Source organism: Myotis davidii, unplaced genomic scaffold (genome assembly GCF_000327345.1).
Source record: "Myotis davidii unplaced genomic scaffold, ASM32734v1 scaffold401, whole genome shotgun sequence".
In the NCBI taxonomy this organism is placed as follows: Eukaryota; Metazoa; Chordata; class Mammalia; order Chiroptera; family Vespertilionidae; genus Myotis; species Myotis davidii.
This window is the reverse complement of record NW_006291020.1, coordinates 1,212,469-1,232,469: the sequence shown is the minus strand read 5'-3', so window position 1 is coordinate 1,232,469 and position 20,001 is coordinate 1,212,469. Positions and strand designations below refer to the sequence as shown.

At 50.5% G+C, this 20,001-nt stretch overlaps 2 protein-coding genes across 2 annotated transcripts in view; both read right to left on the bottom strand.

Annotated features, from left to right (window-relative positions):
- SELL (selectin L) overlaps window positions 1-8,758 on the bottom strand; it is a 19,610-nt gene extending 10,852 nt beyond the window's left edge. The window contains exons 1-5 of the mRNA XM_006764171.2: window positions 8,601-8,758; window positions 7,793-7,862; window positions 5,673-6,059; window positions 4,129-4,236; window positions 700-885 (exon numbers count right to left, since the gene is read on the bottom strand). Coding sequence (XP_006764234.1) covers window positions 700-885; window positions 4,129-4,236; window positions 5,673-6,059; window positions 7,793-7,862; window positions 8,601-8,603 — 754 coding nt within the window. The 5' untranslated portion in view covers window positions 8,604-8,758. The remainder of the gene's footprint in view (window positions 1-699; window positions 886-4,128; window positions 4,237-5,672; window positions 6,060-7,792; window positions 7,863-8,600) is intronic.
- Window positions 8,759-14,719: 5,961 nt separating this feature from the next.
- The window catches only part of SELE (selectin E), a 9,982-nt gene continuing 4,700 nt past the window's right edge, over window positions 14,720-20,001 (bottom strand). The window contains exons 6-12 of the mRNA XM_006764206.2: window positions 18,882-19,070; window positions 18,305-18,493; window positions 17,512-17,688; window positions 16,897-17,007; window positions 16,218-16,239; window positions 16,051-16,115; window positions 14,720-15,149 (exon numbers count right to left, since the gene is read on the bottom strand). Of these exons, the coding sequence (XP_006764269.1) occupies window positions 16,067-16,115; window positions 16,218-16,239; window positions 16,897-17,007; window positions 17,512-17,688; window positions 18,305-18,493; window positions 18,882-19,070 (737 nt within the window). The 3' untranslated portion in view covers window positions 14,720-15,149; window positions 16,051-16,066. The remainder of the gene's footprint in view (window positions 15,150-16,050; window positions 16,116-16,217; window positions 16,240-16,896; window positions 17,008-17,511; window positions 17,689-18,304; window positions 18,494-18,881; window positions 19,071-20,001) is intronic.

Sequence of the window (20,001 nt, the reverse complement as noted above, 5' to 3'; positions counted from 1 at the left end):
CTCTCACCAAGTGCTATGATTTCAATAAATGATTCTGACAGTTCTTTTGAGAACTAAACCACTTAAACTAAAAGTGAGTCAGAAGCATCAATGCAGAAAATGTAACCAAAACTGCTCCCCACCCCTCAGTCTCCTCCTGCAAGCAGATCACCTCGCCAGCTAAAAGGAAACATCCACCCTATTTCGGGTGGAGAAAGACCAGGACGCTGTGTTTTTGTTTTTACAGCAGTTGTTACTCTCCTGAGGGCTCCTGAAGGAGAAAAGCTAAAAAACGATTTTGAGAATAAACAAATAAAACAATTTTTTTAAAAAGGAGCTCTGCTCTCGGAGAAGGAAATCGGTTGGTGTTAGGAAGGACACCACATAAAACAGGTGTTTGGAGAGGAGAGAACAACCCAGATTTCAGCAAGATGGATGGTGTACGCCCTGACAACGGGGAGGGAAAGACAGGTGTAACCACGGTGACTGCTGAAAAGCGCTCACGGACTGTGGGAGGGCTCCGGAGGTATTGGGTTGGTATTTTTTGTTCACAGTTTTTCTCCTTAGTTTGAGTAACAATTACCCCTCTGAGCAGCATCACAGTGTAGACTAAGGTTAAGTCATGCTCCAGCAGAGGGTCCAGGCCTCTTAGCAAGACCCGGTGCGTGTCCTCTCGGTGGGAACCCAGGGCTGCGTGACAAAGCCCGGGACAGCGCTCACCTCGGCAGGTGGGCACTGGAGATGACCAGTTCCCAAAGGGCCCACAGGTGGTTTCCTCTGCCCCGGCGAGCTCTGTTCCCTCGGAGCAATTGAAGGCACACCACGAGCTGAAGCTGAAGTCCCCCAGCGGGTGGCTGCAGGCCATGGCGCCCAGCTCTGGGCCCTCCAGGGGCGCACACTGCGTCACTTGAATAAGAAGAGAGACAGCATTGGGAGGTGAGAGGGCCAGGAACCCTGTCAGCTCGACTGACTAAACACACTTTCTGGAGTTGGTGTGGGAATTAAATGATAGAATGCAGGGCAAGGACTTAGGATAGAGCCTGGCTCACGGGAAGTTTAATTAAGCATGAACTCATCTTCTTGTTATCTGTAGCATTATCTGGGGAGAGAATTTGTGCACCTACACGGGTTTAAGTGGGAATGACCAGCTCGGTCTGGAGATTATGGAGAATATTAGGGCGTTGCGATGGGAGGTTTGGAAGAAGAGGGGGTGTCTGTAATTAGTCTTTAAGCAGCGTCTCCGCCTGGACTCTGCCTCACCCTCCCTAGCCGGTGCCAGGCCTCAGCTCCTCTGGTAGGACAGCCCTCTGCAGAAGCCGCATCCGTTTCCCTGCTCTGGTCGGTGGTGCAGTGGATCACATTCAGGCTGAAAGTCAGTCTCCAATTTTAGGCTCTGCCATGTTATTTGGGCCAATATTGCAACTCTCGTGCCTTGTATTTTATGAAGTTTGAGCCATTGTTGTGATCCTGCTCCTGATATTTCAACAAGGAATGGATCCAAGGAATTGGAAGATTTTTTATATTTTTTCATATCCAGTCCAAGTCCAAATTAAAGTGAATTACATTGCCCAGTTCAATCCCTGCCCACAAGCAAGTGCCTGATACACTCCAGGCACAGTCTCCATCCTACAGATGCAATGACAGGTAAGATGTGCACCAACTTCCTGTGTGGTCGGTCTGCCAGGGGATACAGACACGTGCATAGATGGCTCAGCAATGCGGGTACGTAAGGAAGATATACGTGAAGGTATTAGAACAAAAATAGGGGCACTTCGCCTAAGGGGGTCCTCAGAAAGCTTCCTGAAAGAAATGGTCCCTGAACAATGCCTTCAATGTTTGCACGTGGTGGATTAGCCATGTGCAAACCGAGAGAGAAATCCATGAGTAATTGACGAGATACAGAGCTCACAAGGTCAGTGTGGAGAACTGTGAGCGTCCTGATGTCACTAAAAGAAAAGAGGAGATGGGGGGCGGCAGGAGGAGTGAAATGAGATTAGGGAGAAAGATAGGAGCTAAGACAAAATGCTGTTGCCTTTTTTCATTGATTTTATGAGCACCCACTTACAGCAGCATCACTCTAGGCCTCGAGGAGTTTAGAATTTTATCCTGTAGGACAAGTGACAGGTGGACATGAAAGGGTGGGTGGCCACAGACAGGTGATGTTTGTTTGATTGTTTTCAATTGATCGGCCTGCCCGTAGTGTGCATATTTGAAGGGCACTCATCGAAAGTCGTGGATTACAGCCCAAAAACTAGGCAATCATCTAGGAAGAGGTTGATGAGGGCAGTGGCAGTAGAATTGACAAGCAGGAGACAAATTGGAGAAACAATAATACTGTATTAAAATGAGTAGTGTGTTACTGTGCGTACACGTAGGGCTGGTGAGAGAGCCACATACCAGAGCACTCGCATGAATGGTGGTACCACACACAAAGATGAGGGATACAATGGAAAGCTGCTGGGACAGTGGCTTTGCACTCTGTGGGCATCCCAAGGATATGCTTGTATATTTGGAGTTCAAGGCTGGAAACAGGTCATCAGTCCAAGCTCACATAGATTCGTGAATTCACAGAAGTTGGTACGTTTGACCAAAGGGAGCGTAGAGAGTCAAAAGAACAATGGACAAGAGATAGAAGATGAGACATAACAATAGTGTGGGCTTGGGTTCGTGCCTGTGAAGAAAACTGAAGAGAAATTATCACAGGTAGAAAGAAAACCAGAAAAGAGTGATACGATGGAAGTCAAGACAAAAAAAAAAAGGATTAAATGTTCAACAAGGGAATGGACATGCCAACGATGAAAGAATTAGAAAACAAAGCTTTGGAATGGAGTGAGGGTGTAGAGTTGGGTAGGAGTCATGGCTCTGCAATCGAGTGAAATGAGGTAGATCCGTTCCAGCTGGTTGACATTTAAATTTACTTCAGCCTCAATTCTTTATTCTTTACAAACACTGCTTTTCCCCCCTGTTTATCACCTTATATTTTATGCACCAGATACTTCAAACATAGTTTTGAAACTCCACCAATTCTGTGGAAGGATTTGATGTGTCTCTCGGTAGTGAGTTGACTGGGTCAAAGGCTCCTTCCTTTGAACCTGTATCTTCTTCCCTTTCTGTTTCTACCACCACGACTCTGCGCGATTTCAAGAGGATCCTCACGATCCTCTCACTGTCTCCCTTCTGCTACCCACGCCATCTCCTGCACTGCGTCTAGGATAACTGCCCTAGATGCAGGCGTTACGATACTAAGCGGCAGGAGAAAAACCCCTCACAGACACAAACAACAGTGCCGTGGTTACCAGAGGAAAAGGGGGGTGGGGAAGGTTGAACAGGGCAAGAGGGGGGATAAATGGTGACAGAAGGAGACTAAACCTGGGGTGGTGAACACACAATACAATACTCAGATGATGTAGGATTGTACACCTGAAACCTATAACAGGTATGAACCAATGTCACCCCAATAAAGTCAGTAAAAAAAGATACCAGTAGCCTCCCATTGTTAAATAAAGGCCAGATTGCTTCACTAGGCAGTTTCCAGTCCCTGCAAACTTACCCCGGCTTACCTTGCTTTCAAGAAAACCAAATTTATGAGCATATATAATTTCCACCAGGTAACTGTAAATCCTCTAAGGGCAGAATCTATAATAGATTTGCCTTTATATCTTCTGAAATACCCAGCCCAAATGAATGTGTTGTATGTATTATTATATATCTCTGACCTATATGTACTGTATGCCATTATGTAAATGAACTCTTCTTTTTGGTCTTGCCTTGGTATGACTTTGAGGATTAACGTAAACAAGCGAGGTTACCTTCTGGGTAACTTGCCCTTCTAACAACAAATGTTTCCGTGTCTCTCAGACTTTAGGTATGAGTTTCTAAAAGCAGGAATCTGCCACACCTGATTTGTCACTGTCCTCCTGACCCCGTGTTCTCTGTGGCTCGGGGAAAGGCTTGTTGAGAAGAGAATTGAAACTTCATCCTGACTTATGAAATCTTTACGGAAAGGTGCCCACATTTCGCAAGCCCAGCCTTCTGATCAGAACTTCTCATTTCTCAGAATGGCTGGTACCTTACTGTCCCAACCCACTTCCACAGCTGCAGGAACCCCGCGGCTCACACAGGAAGAAGCCACTGGGGGAAAGGGCTTACCGAACTGGCACTGGGGCCCGTAATAGCCCGCGTCACAGCTGCACGTGTTGTTGTTGATGGTTTCCACGCATTCACCGTGGCCGCTGCAGGACCAGGGCTGGCACGAAGCTTTAAGGGGATCAGGAAGAAAATATTTTAATGTGATTACTTTGTAGTACGAATAGTCATTTTCTTAGACTTTTAGATAACTTTCTGGCTGAGACTAATTTGCCACACAGGAGACCTTCTCTGTATATCCCCAGTACCTCTGCATAAAAACCAACTGCTAACATTTTTATTTACGTCATATGCTGGCCCTATAGCCATACACGTTTATTTTGCAAATGAATTCGCCAATGCTAATACTCCGTAGCGTTTTGGGAAGTCTTAGGGATATACGTTGAAACTCTTGAAATTACTTTGTTTTTAATGTAATGAGCAGACTACGTGATGCCCAATCATTTCTGCAGTCAGGTTGCTTGGCAATCCCTTTCTTCACAGAAAGAACTATAGAAAGATGAAAAAGTCCAAACCTGCTGAAGTATCAGGGAGTCCCATTTGCCAGGGACCCAATGAACGGTGTTTCACTGTTAAAATATGACTCGGAAAAGAATCTGGGCTGTTTGGGGCGGTGGCCATGGCCCTTGTGGAGCTTATAACCAGCGACAATGAAGCACGTGCTCAGCCACAGGCAGCGCCACACCAGGCCCTGCTTTGCAGCGAGGACGCTGAGGTGATGTGAGGCTCAGCTCCCCGCCCTTCCCCGCCTTCTTCTCAGGGACCCTGATGGTCTAGCAGTGGTTCTCAACCTTGGCTGCACATGAGAAGCACCTGGGAATCCTTTTAAAATCCCGATTTCTGGGCCCCATCCTCTGGAAATTCTGTTTCTTTGTTGCTAATGTTGTGGCCCCATCCCATAACAAAGAAAGAAGCTCCAGAGGATGAGGCCCAGAAATCAGGATTTTAAAAAGATTCCCAGGTGATTCTAATGTGCAGCCGAGGGTGAGAACCACTGGCTAGTCCTTCCTCCTTACACACGGCTTGTCTTTTTTTTTTTTTATATATTTTTTTATTATTGATTTCAGAGAGAGGTATTGTTTTACAGTTTTTAGCTTTTCAGGAACATAATTACCCTTAATACATGTCTGTTACTTTTTTAAATATATTTTTATTATTGATTTCAGAGAGAAAGGGAGAGGGAGAGAGAGAAACAACAATGATGAGAGAGAATCATTGATTGGCTGCCTCCTGCTTGCCCTCTACTGGGGATCAAGCCTACAACCTGAGCATGTGCCTTGCCCTAGAATCGAACCCGAGAGGGACCTTTCAGCCTGCAGGGGGATGCTCTAGCCATTGAGCAAAACCAGCTGGGGCTGTACACGTTTCATCTGGATGTAAATGGATTTAGGGGCACAGCTTTGGGGCGTTGGGACCAGCCTCGCACTCCAGGAAGGCTCCGCAGTGACTGGTCGAGCTGCCTGGAGGCCTGAGCTGACTTCAGAAAGCACCAGGCGCTCTGCCCAACATCCCTGGCGAGTCCTGGCTCTCTCCACGGGCCTCCCTACCTGTGTAGCACAGGGCGACCTTGGGCTTGTGGCAGGCGTCGTCGTTCCACTTGCCCGCGTCCTTGTTCCTCTTGATGTACATCTCCACGCAGTCCTCTTTCGACTTCTTGTTGTTGGGCTCCCCAACGCCCCAGTTCTCGGCTTCGGCCGTGAGGGACTTGTTGGTCCCCACCCAGGTCCACACGCCTGCCACCTTCCGGATCCCAATCCAGTAGTAGGTGTTTCTGAAGGGCAGCGTCCTGTTCAGGTACTCAATCTCCCCCTTGTTCTGTATGGCAACCAGATCGGTGTAGTTTTGTTGGCAGTACCTTCTAGCTTTTGGCCAGTTCATGGGTTCTTTGGAATGATGGTAAGTCCAGCCGTCGGCCCCATGGTAGGCAGAGAAAGCTGAAAGACATCGGCGAGAGTGTACACCTCAGTCCCAGCTGACACCCCCCGGAGGATTAACCCAGGCTGAGCCCGCTCCTGGGACATGAGGAAACCGACTCAGCAAAGGTGTAAGTTACCGCCTTGGTGCAGAATGAGTCATTCGCAGGTTTGAAGTAGAAAACACCCCTGCTAGTCCCAATCACGTTTCACCACAATACAGACCACTTTTGTACATAGCTCTATTTTAGACAAATTTGGTGGCTTTCTAGATTTATTTACGTGAAATAATTTTTTTCTCCAAATTCTTTCAAGTGAAATGTAACCAACATAATTCAGAAATTGGTGTTTACCTTAGTAGCTGTCCATCGTTTAAAAGTAATTTAAGTATAACCTATATCTCTAAGATTTACTGCCTTTTGTTTTTAATCCCAGGATACTTTCCTAAAGGCCAGCACTTACACTTCTCGGAGAGAAGTAAAATGAAGACAGGAATAATGATATATTTCTAAGTGATGTCTTTTGTATCAGAAAGATATCATTTAGTGCAGGAAGAACTGCTTCTGGAAAAACTTCCATCCACAGCCCAAGCCTTAGACATCTAACTACGTAACAACAACAAATGTATCCAAAACCAAACGGTGCAGGATTGTGAAATGTATTTAGATCGTGTCCTGGACACAGAGATGTCAACTGATGGTGTGTGATCATCATGGTGCTTCAACTATGAGCGCTATGAAGAAACCAAGACAAACACGTAGCCACACAATGACCTCGTGGTAACATGGACCCTTCTAAGCATGTATGATCTGTGAAGCACTGCCCTTCCGTGAAGTAAACATTTTCACAGCCATCAACACTGATTGAGTTTTCACCCTCGTAGGGCCAATGCCATGGAGAAATATCACAGAAAACAGGTCCAATTTTACCATCTCCTACAGATTCTAAATGAGGCATAACAGATGCAAAGAAAACATAATTAATCTGGAGCAAGTCAAACATATTGGAAATGACACATAGGATTCATGAGTAAGGAATGTCCTAGCATGGACATGTGGACCAAGCTGTGAAGGGGCATTCCACCAGAAGGCCAGTTCTGGAGGGAGGAAACCGTTCGGCTCACTGCTCTCTGGACCTTCAGTGCCAAGATCAGTGCCTGGCACACAGCAGGGACTCACCAGGGCCCCAGGGGCCATGGGCAGACATGGTACAAGGAACGTGTGAGGGGCCGAGAGAAGCGCGTTTGCTTGGCCAGAGCTGGAATTTCAAGCCAGGGAGTCAGAAGACATTAGCTTACTGCGGCAATGGGAATGCTCCAAACAACTGCCAACACTCTTGAAGAATCAGACCTAGCATTTGTCACATCGCTGGGAGAAGGATCAAAAAATATGTAAAGGGCTGGCCCTTTAAAAGCTCACACTTTAACTGTAGAACTGATGTCCGCTGAACTGTCGGTGAATCATAGAAGGCGCAGTGCTAGCTATCTGGTATAGATTGTGAGTTCCCTGTTAGATATTTCTTAATGGCCTTCTTCCTTCCTAACTCAGATCTTGGTGGGTTCGTCAGGATTTGGGCCTGCAGCCAAGGGTGTGGCAGGGGCAAGGGACTTCTGGGAAAGGCCCGAAGATGAGAGGAAGAAAGAGCTTCACGGAGGGTGGAATGAACAGTGTCTGCCTAATCATTTCCCTGTGGCTCTGCACACCCAGTGGACACACGTAACAAAGGCTCAGCAATACACAAATGGCAGAACGTACCCCAGCAGAGCGCTGTCCACACCCACAGCTCCAAGGCCCTCTGAGAGCTCCAACGCTTCCGTGGCGATGGCTGCAGATAAAACACAGACGTACCCTCTTAAATCCCACGGGCACAGCCCCCTGAGGAGGCTCCAACCCCGTCCCTAGAGTTCGAATGGAAACACATGGGCTTACGAAACCCGGCCGAAGGCACTGATTCCTCAGACGCGGATGAAAGAGGAGCATTAAATTTGCCTCCAAACCGATACGTGGCTCCTTTATTTTCATGCCTTAGCCTCAAGGTGCTGCTTGTTACTCTTCTGACTTTTCCTATATTTCAGGAATGTTTTGTACCCGCTTCTCTGCTCAGCTGCCAGATGGAACCACTTGACCCTTAGTATGGATTGTTTTAAAGTGTCCCTTAGTGTCTAATGGACTGTTGACATTGAGGTTGAATGTTAGAATCTCCCACTTGGTTATGATGCGTCCAATTCCTAAAAGAATTGGACAGACAGACAGACACCAGAAAGAAAAGCAGTTCCATCTCTTTCAAGTAAAAAGAGATGCCTTTTGAGCAACTCGGAGGGCGAGACCACACATTGCCTGCCCGCAAGGCTGCTCCTTGCAACCAGGGAGCCCCGAGTCTCAGCCGAGAGAGCGAGGGGGAGTCAGCACCGTGAGAGGGGGTTCTAGGGGCCCCGGCAGGTTTAGCTCCTGGCTTTTCAACCCCAAAAGGAAATGTGTTGCCTCCTGTCCTTTGCCACCCGCCTCTGCAACCCCGAGGAGAGGCTCTGCAGAGCAGCTGAGGCCTCTCAGGCTGAGAGCTCACCATGTCTGCACCGTCCCGGTCCGGTCCCTCTGCCGCCCCACGTCCCGGCTCTGCTCCGGGGGCTCCTGTCCTGGCCCGGGCGAGGCTGCGCTGCTCACTGTGTGAGTGTCCCAGAAGGGCTGCTTTCTCTCATTTCTCTAACGCAGTCTCACATCCTCCTCCTCCCCACCCCACCCCCCTGCTAGCTCCTCTTTCCCCACCTCTTTCCTGACCTCCGTCACCTCCCCTAGAAAAACAGAGGTCTGACCAAGGTGCTGTTGTTAGATCCTCTCTCTCCTCCCTTCTTCTCTCCTCCCAGCCTCCTTCCTCCCTCCCTCCCTTCCTTCTTCCCTTTTCTCCTCCCTCCCTCCCTTTCCTCCCCCTCCTCCCTCCCTCTTCTCCTCTTTCCCAGTCTCCCTCTATCTCTCTGTCTCTCTTCTTTCTTTTTCTATCAACACTGGGCCAACTCTTCGCTATCCATGGTAGAGGCACCTGATAACTGCAAACACCACACTATCAAAAAGTACTTCAGACACATTAGGATGTCCCTTAGACTGCCTAGGGCTCACCTGTAACTGCCTGAGGGTGCCTTCCTGCCCCTTGCTCACCCCCTAGTGGACGTCCTTGTCCATGGCACCCCTAAAGTTAAGCCCTGACCTGCAGAGCAGCTCTGGCTTTCGGCCCTCGGGGTTTGGGGGCCTACAAATGCCCTTATCTGTACCCCCGAGTGTATCATGTGAAGGAGATACACTGCATATGAAATCAGGACCCGAATGAGGGGGGGCAGTGGGAGGGGGAGTCACTGACAATCGGATTTGCATTTTTGAAAAGACAATAATAACAACAATAGCTGTAGATCTCAACACTCCATGTTTATTGCCTTATTAATCCTTATAGAGATTAACGACAAAACCCCGCAGTAGGTACTATAACTATCCCTGGTTTTAAAGTCCCGGGAAGGTAGGAAAGGAAGAGACCTGGGGTTTGGGACCAGCCCCGCTCGAGCCTGTGCGTGTGGTTACTGCACGGCTCTCCTCCAGGCAGGAGCTCGGAAGGCGTGTTACATAGGGATCAAGCCGGGGCCGAGGGGACCCACGAAGTGCCCATCTCCACCTACAGCCCAAAGCAGTGTCTAGACTGCGTTTCTAAGGCCTCCCCTCCCGTTCTCTCCTGACCTTGTCAGCCGGGCTTTCAGCCACGCCAGGGCCTGGGTCCTCCCTTCACTGAGCCCACAGCCAGGTCTCCATCCTCACCTCCCTCGGCCAGTCGGCTCCTTGTTCCCCACCTCACCCACTGTCCTTCCATTTCATTGGTTGATGCTCCCTCAGCTCCCCGACCCCCAAGCCTGTGGGTGCCCCAGCACTCGCTGCTCTTCTCTCGTTTACCCCGTGGACTCGATGGCCCGACCCGGTCTCTGAACCTGAATGCCGTCTAAATGCCACTCACTTCCGATATCTGTTTCCACCCAGGACACTCCTCTGCCCCGGGAACGACCCCCGGGCCCATCAGACACCTCCCCGACATCTCCATTAGTGGTTTACTCCACCTCCCAATTTACATGCACCAAACTGGCCTCAGACTTCCCCTCGGACCCGAGAGCGCCTGTGATTCTAGAGTGGATGCAGCTCGGTGACGGCACGGGTGAGGCCGTGTCCGGGAGAGGCAGCCAGGCGGAGGGAGAAGAATGATGGAGAACGGAGAACACGGACAGTGGACTGCGGTGCACCTGGGCGAGGTCGCACAGGATGCAGGAGTGCTTGAGGGTGAGGAGGACCAGGGGCTGGAGTCTTTGCAATGAGGTGGTGAACTCGGTGTCGTGTGCTCCAAGGAAACAGGGTTATTTTAATTCTTCTTTTCATTTTTAGAAGACAGGCCAGCGTGGTTCAGTGGTTGAGCATCAACCTATGAACCAGGAGGTCACAGTTTGATTCCTGGTCTGGTCTGGGCACATGCTCAGGTTGCAGTCTTCATCCCCCTGCCCCCCAGTAGGGGGCATGCAGGAGGCAGCCAATCAATGATTCTCTCTCATCATTGATGTTTCTCTCTCTCTCCCTCTCCCTTCCTCTCTGAAATCAATAAACATATATTTTTTAAAATGGGTTAGAAGAACAAAGATCAGTAAGAGACCCTCACCGTAAAGGAGGTCACCCCTGCCTCCCACCACTGAGGTGTGGGCGTGAGAGAGCAGACGTGCCCTGGAGAGATCTGTGGGGCCTGTCTCAGGCCCGGCTGTGGGGACAGCAGGGTGAGAGGGGTTTGGAGAGGAACTGGAGGGTGGGGGCTGGCCGATTGGCGGGGAACAGTCCAGAGGGTGAAGGCGGTGCTTGGGAAGGAGAGCAGGTGGGTCAGGAGGCGTTGCCTGATGAGCTGTCTAGAAGGTGACAGGCCAGCGGAGGGGCTTCCACTCCGGCTGAGGAAGGAGGTGGCCGGGAGCGGTGGTCCTGCTGGGCCCAGATGGCGGGTGGACACTTAGTCTAACTCTGGAACGCGTAGGTGTGTGTTGTCTTCCATGGAAGCTACCTGCCAACCCAGAGCTGCTCCCCTCCTCACTCTGCTCTCACTGGCCCATGTCCATGTCCCCGGGCCCCTGCATTCCTTCTGCACACATTTAATTTGTTGTTGCTTTTCGTTTTGCTTTTTTTATATGTGTTTTTTTTTTTATTTCAGAGAGGAAGGGAGAGAGAAACATCAATAATGAGAGAGAGCCATTGATCAGCTGCCTCCTGCATGACCCACACTGGGGATGGAGCCCAAAACCCGGGCATGTGCCCCGACCAGGGATTGAACTGTGACCTCCTGGTTCATAGGTCCATGTTCAACCACAGGGCCACGCCGGCCGGGCTGCACACATTGTGTTTGTGCAGTTTGCTGCGTCACTCTGTGCCGGGAAAGCCAACAGTCACAGGCTGCCTCCTGGGCTGCTATCTCGGTCTCCAGGGAAACAGCCTCACCAGCAGGATCTAGCCTGGTTTTCATTTTTTCTTTACTTTTTCTCTTAAGTAGAACTTCTGAGCTAAGATGAAGTATAAAACCACAGTGAAACCCACTGTAGCCGGTGACAGTGCCATAACCACAATTGTTTTCAGCCTGGACAACCAAGTCAACAATCAAACCACGTTTTCTTAGAAATGTCAGATGTTTTGAGTCTTTGATAACAAGGAGGTGTTCCGCTTGGCACACACCAGGCCTCGTGGGATGACACCTTTCAGAAGACAGGAGACATCTTTTTGGGGGAGAAGAGGGAGCAGAGAAACTAGGCTGGCCCTGGGCCTGGAGGAAAACAAGTCTGCAGAGTAAATGAAGGTGAATTGTCTAACTTGAGCAACTTGAGATCAGAGACGGGCATGAGGCAAAGCCTCCAGCATACGGACTTTGTTCCATGGACCTTCCTTACCTTTTCCAGAGCATTCATATTTTCCAGACAACTGTGCAGTATGGGTGCAGGGGCCCATGGGTGTGGTGATAGCCAAGAAGACAGACAGTAATAGCCAGTATTGGACGGGTGTGGAGAAACTGGAGCTCTCGGGCACTGCGGGAGCGGGGTAGAAGGGTGCAGCCCTCTTACAAAACAGTTTGGCTGCCCCTCAAAAAATGAAACATGGAGTTACCATATGGCCCGGCAATTGCACGCCCGAGAGAACTGAAAACATAAGTCTACTCAAAAACATGTACAAGAAGTTTATAGCAGCATCATTCACAGCAGCCAAAGTGCAGCAGCAACCCGGATGCTCACCAGCTGGCAGATGGGGAGAGAAAGTGTGGCATGGCCATACAGTAGGGGATTCCTCAGCCATAAAAAGGAATGAAGTCCCACACATGCTACAGAGTGGATGAGCCTTGAATACGTTATCCTGAGTGAAAGACGCCAGACACAAGGCCACACGATTCCACTTACGTGAAATGTCTGGAGCAGGCAAGTCCATGGAGGCAAAAGTGGGTTCCTGTTTACAGGGGCTGGGGTGGGGGGAGGGGGAGGGAGGGTGACGACTGGTGGGTACTGGGTTTCTTTTGGGCGAGATAGATGTGCTCTGGAGTTACATGTGGGGATGGCTGCAGGATCTTGTGAATATACAAAAACTACTGGATTTTACACTTAAAAGGGCGAATTTTATGGTGTGTGAGTTTTACCCAAATAGCACAGAATTGTTAAGAAAGAGGCCGTACACAGAGATACATATAAACATGTTTACTACCAAACTTTAGAGTGCCATATCAAATACAATAAGTATGACATAAGTTTAAATAAATACATACTTTAAAAATTGCAAAATATTTTAAATCATAATTTAAAATACTTTATAAAACACAGACACACTTACATCTCACACCGCTATTTCCAACTCAATAACATGCACATTTGCATTGGAACAGTTTCAGATACAATGGTCCTTCATTTCCTATGTCGTCTGATCACACATTTCACATGCATCCTCTTTCTCTTGTATCCCAGAGTCCTTGGCCCTCAAAACCCCTGCCGTCCTGACTCCTGTCGCCTCTCCTCTTACTTCTGGCTTGGCCTGGGCCAAGGCGCCAAAGCGCCTCTGAGCGTGGCTTCCTCGGCACATACAGAGGCGACGGGGGTGTGAGGGAGCTGTGACCCTCACACCGGCGAGGCTGAAGCAGCCTGCAGTCACTGACAGCACTTCTCAGGGCCAGCGATCAACAACTGGACTCCTTAGGACTTTTGAGCTGCTTTCTACACGAATATAAATACTTGCTCATCCAGGCTTCCCTCCCTTTAAGAACAGCCTAACACACAAGAAAACAACTGGGAAATAATTATTCAACATCTTCACTTTGTGCAAACCCGCTGGGTGAACCCAGGACACGGGCAGGGTCCTATCGTGGACTTAGGGCCTTGCACTCGTCAAGAACTGTATGCTGACACATCAACATCCGACAAACATCTTTTTGGGGATGCAAAGCACATCCTTATTCCTACAGGTGGGTGCTTTTTCAACAAAGGCATTCACGAAAGGGTCCCTTCATTCATTTGCGTGTAGGCTGTTACCAAATCAGAACATGTGGTCTCCTGGAAGTTTTTCATCATGGAAACCACAAGTTTCTGAAAAATTAACTGACCGTGCACAGCGTCTGCCGCTTAGCTTTTACTCACCCGGTACTACTCCGTTTTTTAAAAGCAACTGTAGGAAAAAAATTAACCATGTACACTGGTTACCATTGTACATTGTCAGGGGATAGGATTTGCCCTTTATTGAAATATAGCCACTGCAGACGCAACATTAGAATTTGTTAATAAAGAGGTGGTGATCTAGGAAAGTCCTAACACTTACATATGTTAAAGTGCCTACAACACTTGTAGTGCTGAATTAAGAATCATGGAATACATACTCCATGCAATTCAGAAGAATACTACCTCTAAGAATACCTTACACAGTGGTCCAGGCTTAGTTTAGTGATCTCCATGCAGGTGTGGGTTATTGTTTTTTTTCATGTCAGTAACAGACTATCTTTGTACAATTGGTTTCCTCTAAACTTTTGACAATTTTCATTCAGCCCATGACAGCAACTTTGTAACCAGCAGTTATAACACTACTGGAGTCCCGGTGCACCAATTCGTGCATGGCTGGGGTCCCTCAGGGTGGCCTGCGGGGATCGGGCTGAAACCGGCAGTCCAACGCTGCCTGCTGCTCCTGCCTGCCGCTCCCGCTCATCCCGGCCCCACTGCACCTGCCGCGGGCTCACACCCAGTCAGTCCTGATTGGGCGCCCTCCCCAAGGGGGGTGGCCGGGATGTGATCAGCCCTTCAGGCGGGCCTTCGGACGGGATGCTCTTGCTGGTCCAGGATCTGGATTCATTCTGCTGATGTTCCCACTGGTTGTCAGGAGGCACCTGGTGGCCACTTTTATATATTTCTTCCTCGTGAAGCATCTAGGGAGGGGAAGCGGCTGCGGTGCCCGAAGCTGACGTCCAGGAGGCCGGGGCGCTAACGGGATCGTGCTGGAGGCACCAGACCATCAGTGCCTGGTCCGTTCTCTGGAGATTGGACCTGCAGGACTACTGAGGGGGTAAGTGGCTGCCGCTGGGATGGTGGGCCACTGGGATGGGACAGTCAGCTAATGACGCTCCCGCTGTGGGAGCCAACTGACCACCAGGGGGCACCTCCTGTGTTGAATGTCTTCCTCCTGGAGGTCAGTGTGCGTCATAGCAACTGGTCAACCGGTCATTTAGTCACTTAGGCTTTTATATAGAGAGATGAAGGACAAAAGAAATAATGTCACAAAATACTGGGTTTCTCCACCCAGATTTCATCAGGAGTGAGGGAGAGCTAGAAAAGGAGTTCTGAGACTCCAGAGCCTTGGGCTCTTTGCTTTTGTCTGGAAGAGAATATCCTTCCCCCTGTATCCAGCACTTTCCAGATCCTTGGAACAGGACAAAGGAAATTGAGTTATTTTGCTGGCAGGCTGGCCTTTCCCGCGGGACTTTGGTCCTTTGAAGTTCTCAGGGGCACTGCAGTCCAGCTGCAGTAGGTGACAAAGTTCTGAGATCCAAGGAGAGCTCTCTGCTGTCCTCAGGGCATCGCTCTCATTCCCTCCTTTACCTGTGTTCCTGCAGGTACAAGAGTGCAGATCATCAGGACACTTAATATTCTGCATAAGAAGAGTGACAACAGAATTCATCTTCTGTTCACTGTATGCACTCTCACTGGGGTAGTGCAAACATGAACAGCACATCCTACTCTGTTAGCTTAGTGCAACCATTCTGTATGAGTCTATAAGGGTGGATTTGTGTCATATATTTGTCAAAACCCCTAGGATAGACAACACCAAGACTGAACCCTAATGAAGACTGTGGACTTTAGTTAATAATGTAACAATGTCGGCCCACAAATTGTACCACAATGTCATACTAACACAAGATGTTAATAATAGAGGAAATGGGGGGTGGGAGTCAGGGTATGTTGGAAGCATGTGCTTTCTGCTCACTTTTCCTAAGAACCTAAAACTGCACACAAAAGGCCCTAATTTTTTAAAAAGCATTTGGAGGAGACTTGACCCTTTCAAAGTCTCAGAAAACAGAGCAGAGTGGTGAAGGTCACCGATGCTAGAACCAAACTGCCCGGGTATGAATCCTGGCCACACCACTTACTAGCTTTGAGATTTTATGCAAGTGCCTCATTTTCTCCATCTATATAATAATAAATATAGTAATAGCCCCATCACATAGAATCCTAGCTCAGAACAGTTCCTAGGATATAACCTGCCATATAAAGGTTAGCTATTAACGTCATTATTATTAACTTCCATAAATGAACTGACTCAATGTGGCCAGAGCCTGGTTCCTTTCCTCTCCTGCTACAAACACATGAAACCACAGTCCATAAAATCCCCTGAAGGGGTGACCCCTCACCTTCACTCTAGAAACTGGCAGATTTGGGAGGGTTCAAGGAACAACAGCACATGTAAAGAGGGTGTCTCCTCTCAAAACCGCGTGTGATTTCAATGCCTACCTGGCTCCTTTTGGACTTAAATCAAGGTCTGGTAGGATCCATCTGACGGAGGGCTGTGGCAGCTGCTGCAGAACACACAAGAACACTGGGTGAGGCACTGCTCTCGACGGGAAGAGAGAAAGGCGTGCAGGTGCTCAGTGGCACGTGAGGTGCAGAGCGCAACTTACCTGGTGGGAACAAATTTCTTTGCTGCAAGAAAAAGACAACCGTAATTTGGACTCAGTGACTTCGAAGGACACATCGAGTCCAGAAACAGTCTGATTCACCCTCAGGGTGGCACACGCAACGCCTTTGGGGGCCCCATGTCACAGCTTGGCGGCAAGTAGGGCAGCGTGCAAGCGGACCTCACGGAGGGGCCTAGCTTCCCACACAAGCCGCAGCCACAGGCTCAGCTTGCCAGAGGTAAACTTTTTCATGACCAGTCCCTAATCTGGGTCTTACGGGAAATTTCCTATTTTGTAATCAGAACTTAATTCAAAAAAGTTTTCAATACTCCGTAGGCCAAACAAACCACAAGTGTGGCTGGATGCTTTGCGCATCCCCTCCGATTTATTCCGCCACAGAAACCTGTTCCCCAAACACATTTTCAGAGACATTTTGCCCATTTTCCTGGGAGCACGGACCCTGGCGGCCTCTGCACGGCCTCAGAGGCCACAGAACCCAGCACGCATGGGGCTGCCCACGGTCATGCAATGTGAGCGCAACTGACACCCATTTCCTAAAACTTCCCACTTGGGTGCTGTGAACTCTTCCCCTAAGACTGCTGTTCCACGTGACTGCCGGTGACTATTGATTTCACGCGTGGAGAGCGTGGTGCAGGGTTGGGGTGCGTGCACAGGCCCTCACCTTTCTTCCGAAGGCGCTTCAGGAGCCAGAAGAGGAAGGACCCCGACGTCAGGAGGGAGGTCCCGGCAGTAGAGAGCCCGATGGCCAGGGGCAGGCTGGACGGGGCGGGGTCTGCGGAGACAGGGAAGAGCCTTCACGAGAGGAATTGACTTGAAAGTCCTACTGCTTGTGGATCTGCCCTTTGCTTTGTACACACATTACAGGACACAGCAGAGGAGCCGTGCAGTTCGTATGTGGGAGGAGGCGTTGCATTAAAGACCTGGGAGGTCTGCCCAGCCTGGCCCAACTCATTGCCACATTCTTTCCCGGCACACAATGCACCCTGGACCCTCTCTCTCTCTCTCTCTCTCTGTCTCTCTCTCTCTCTCTCTCTCATTCCCCCCCACCCCAGCTCTCCCTTTATGATGGTCAATATTCCACCCATTCTATCAACATGTCACCTCTTCTGTTTTCTCTATATTCCCATTAAATTGCATGTTCACAGCTTAGTAACCTGGCCAACCCTTTGGCCTTTCCGGTTTGGATGTAATGGATCTTCATTATTTTAGCCAGATAACCCCCATCTTCACTCTCGCCTCCCGACAACCCCGTCAACCCCGTCAACAAGTGCCTCACCTTCGCAGGTGGGCAGCATCCCGGACCAGTGTCCTGCAGCACCGCACGTCAGAGCCGCCGAGCCATTGAGCGTCCATCCCTCCGGGCACGCGAAGGTGCACTCAGCGCCGAACACGAGCTCCCCATCGCAGCTCACGGCCACCTTGCCGGGCACTTCCGGGTGTGAGCATCGCACCACTGCAGGAGAAGGACCGGGCAGAGGTTAAGGAAAATCCCCTGGAAGCTCCTAACCCTGGCTAGACAGGCAGTGCACAAGCACGACTTATGGACATGGTGTCATTTTTTTTTTAATTTATATTTTACTAGAGGCCCGGAGCACGAAATTCGTGCAGGGGGCATGGGGTGTCCCTCAGCCCAGCCTGCACCCTCTCCAATCTGGGACCCCTCGGGGGATGTCCAACTGTGGGCCTAAACCAGCAGTCGGACATCCCTCTCACAATCCGGGACTGCTGGCTCCTAACCACTCTGCCTGCCTGCCTGATCGCCCCCTAACTGCTCCCCTGATGGCATGATCTTCCCCAACTGCCTTCCCCTGCAGGGCTGAAGGGGCTGAGGGACTGAGGCTGAATGAGGCAGGGCTGAGGGGACTGGGCACTGCCATCTTGTGAGGGCATGATGGTCAATTAGCATATCCCCTCTTTCTTAGATAGGATTGATTTTGGAGAGGGAGGGAGAGGGAAAGATAGATAGAAACATCAATGATGAGAGTGAATCATTAATCGGCTGCCTCCTGCACACCCCTACTGTGAGGACTGACCCACATCTATTCCTGCGAGTCTGACTTCAGTCTGACCTTGGCAGGAGGGGGCCTCCTGTGTCCACTGTCCCTGAGCCGTGCACTCCAGGCGAGCTGCCCCACGCAGTTGGAAGCCGTCCTCGCAGCCGAAGGCGCAGGAGGAGCTGGGGGTGAGCTCCCCAGCAGGGGCGTGGCGGCACTGCACCCAGCCGCTCTGGGGCCGGGACACAGGGGCACATCTCACAGCTGGAAGGGGAGCAAGCACATGAGAGGTTCGCTTGTCTCAGGCAGCCACGGGTGTCTCCAAGTCCCCGACTCCCTGGCTGTTCTATATATAAATACATCTTCTAAATTTTCCTTTGGTTAATCCTCACCCGAGGACATTTTCCCATTGACTTGTAGGGAGAGTGGAAGAGAGAGGGAAAGATAGAGAGAAACATTGATGGGAGGGAGACACATCACTTGGTTGCCTCCTGCACAAGCCCTGACCAGGGCCCGGGCCGGGGAGGAGCCTGCAACCCAAGTACATGCCCTTGATCGGAATCGAACCCGGGACCCTTTGGTCTGCAGGCCAAACCGATTAGGGTTTCAATCTTTTTTTCAATCTTAAAAGAAAACAAAAACAAAACCGTACCTTCACAAGTGGGCTCCCCGCTGTCCCACTGCCCTGCGGGGCCGCACTGGAGCCTCTCGGGTCCTGCCAGCTCGAAGCCCGGCTCGCAGGAGAACGCACAGCTGGCGCCGGGCTGGAAGCTCCCGGAAGCGCTGGGGGTACAGTTCACGTGGCCCCTCTCGGGTCTGGATGGGGCTTTGCACTGGAAAGCTGAAACACCAACGCGGTGGTCAGGACACGCTGGCGGGACAGGAGGGGCCCGCATGGCTGAGTGGACCCAGTGCACCTCGGACAAGGACGCGCTCGGGGGCTCAAACTCTTGGTTACCCGGGGACAGCCGGCCATGGCGCTAACCAAGGGCTGGCGGCCCCTAACAGGATGGGCCCTCGGTGCTCCTCTGACATGAGAAAGAGCCGGGCAGGGCCAGGAGAGGTGTGTGTCCTCAGAGCGCAGCTGGGGGACTGGAGCCTATAGGACAGCCGTGGGCAAACTACCGCCCGCAGGCCGGATCCGGCCCATTTGAAATGAATAAAACTAAAAAAAAAAAAAAGACCGTACCCTTTTATGTAATGATGTTTACTTTGAATTTATATTAGTTCACACAAACACTCCATCCATGCTTTTGTTCCGGTCCAGTTTAAGAACCCATTGTGGCCCCCGAGTCAAAAAGTTTGCCCACCCCTGCTATAGGGGGTGCCCAGGGAAGGGAAGTCCGAGGCAGCCACTCAGTTGGTCTGCTGTGCAGTTGGGTGCGGCTCATGGCTGTTGGCCGCGGGACAGGGCTCGGTGCCGTGTGTGGCTACGAGGACAGCAGCCCCTGGGGGTGGAACCTGCCTGTTTTCAATGTCCTCCTCTCGCCTTGTGGACTAAATGCTGCTGCTGAGGCCTGTGACAGCAGACGCCCCTCCCCCTGCTGGCCCTGACACTTCCAGGAGGAAGGGAAGACAGGTTCTAGCATCAGGGAGCTCTCGTGGTCCCCCGTGTTATATGTGAAATCCTAGAGTGAGACCCAGCTTCCCCCACCCCGGCGGCCTAGGCTCCGTCAGCAGCACATTGGGGAGCCGGCCCAGCGCCCGCTCTCGCTGGCGGCGCTGGTTCTGCCAGGAGCTGAGCCTGACTTCCAGTCTCCTTCAGACCCCCC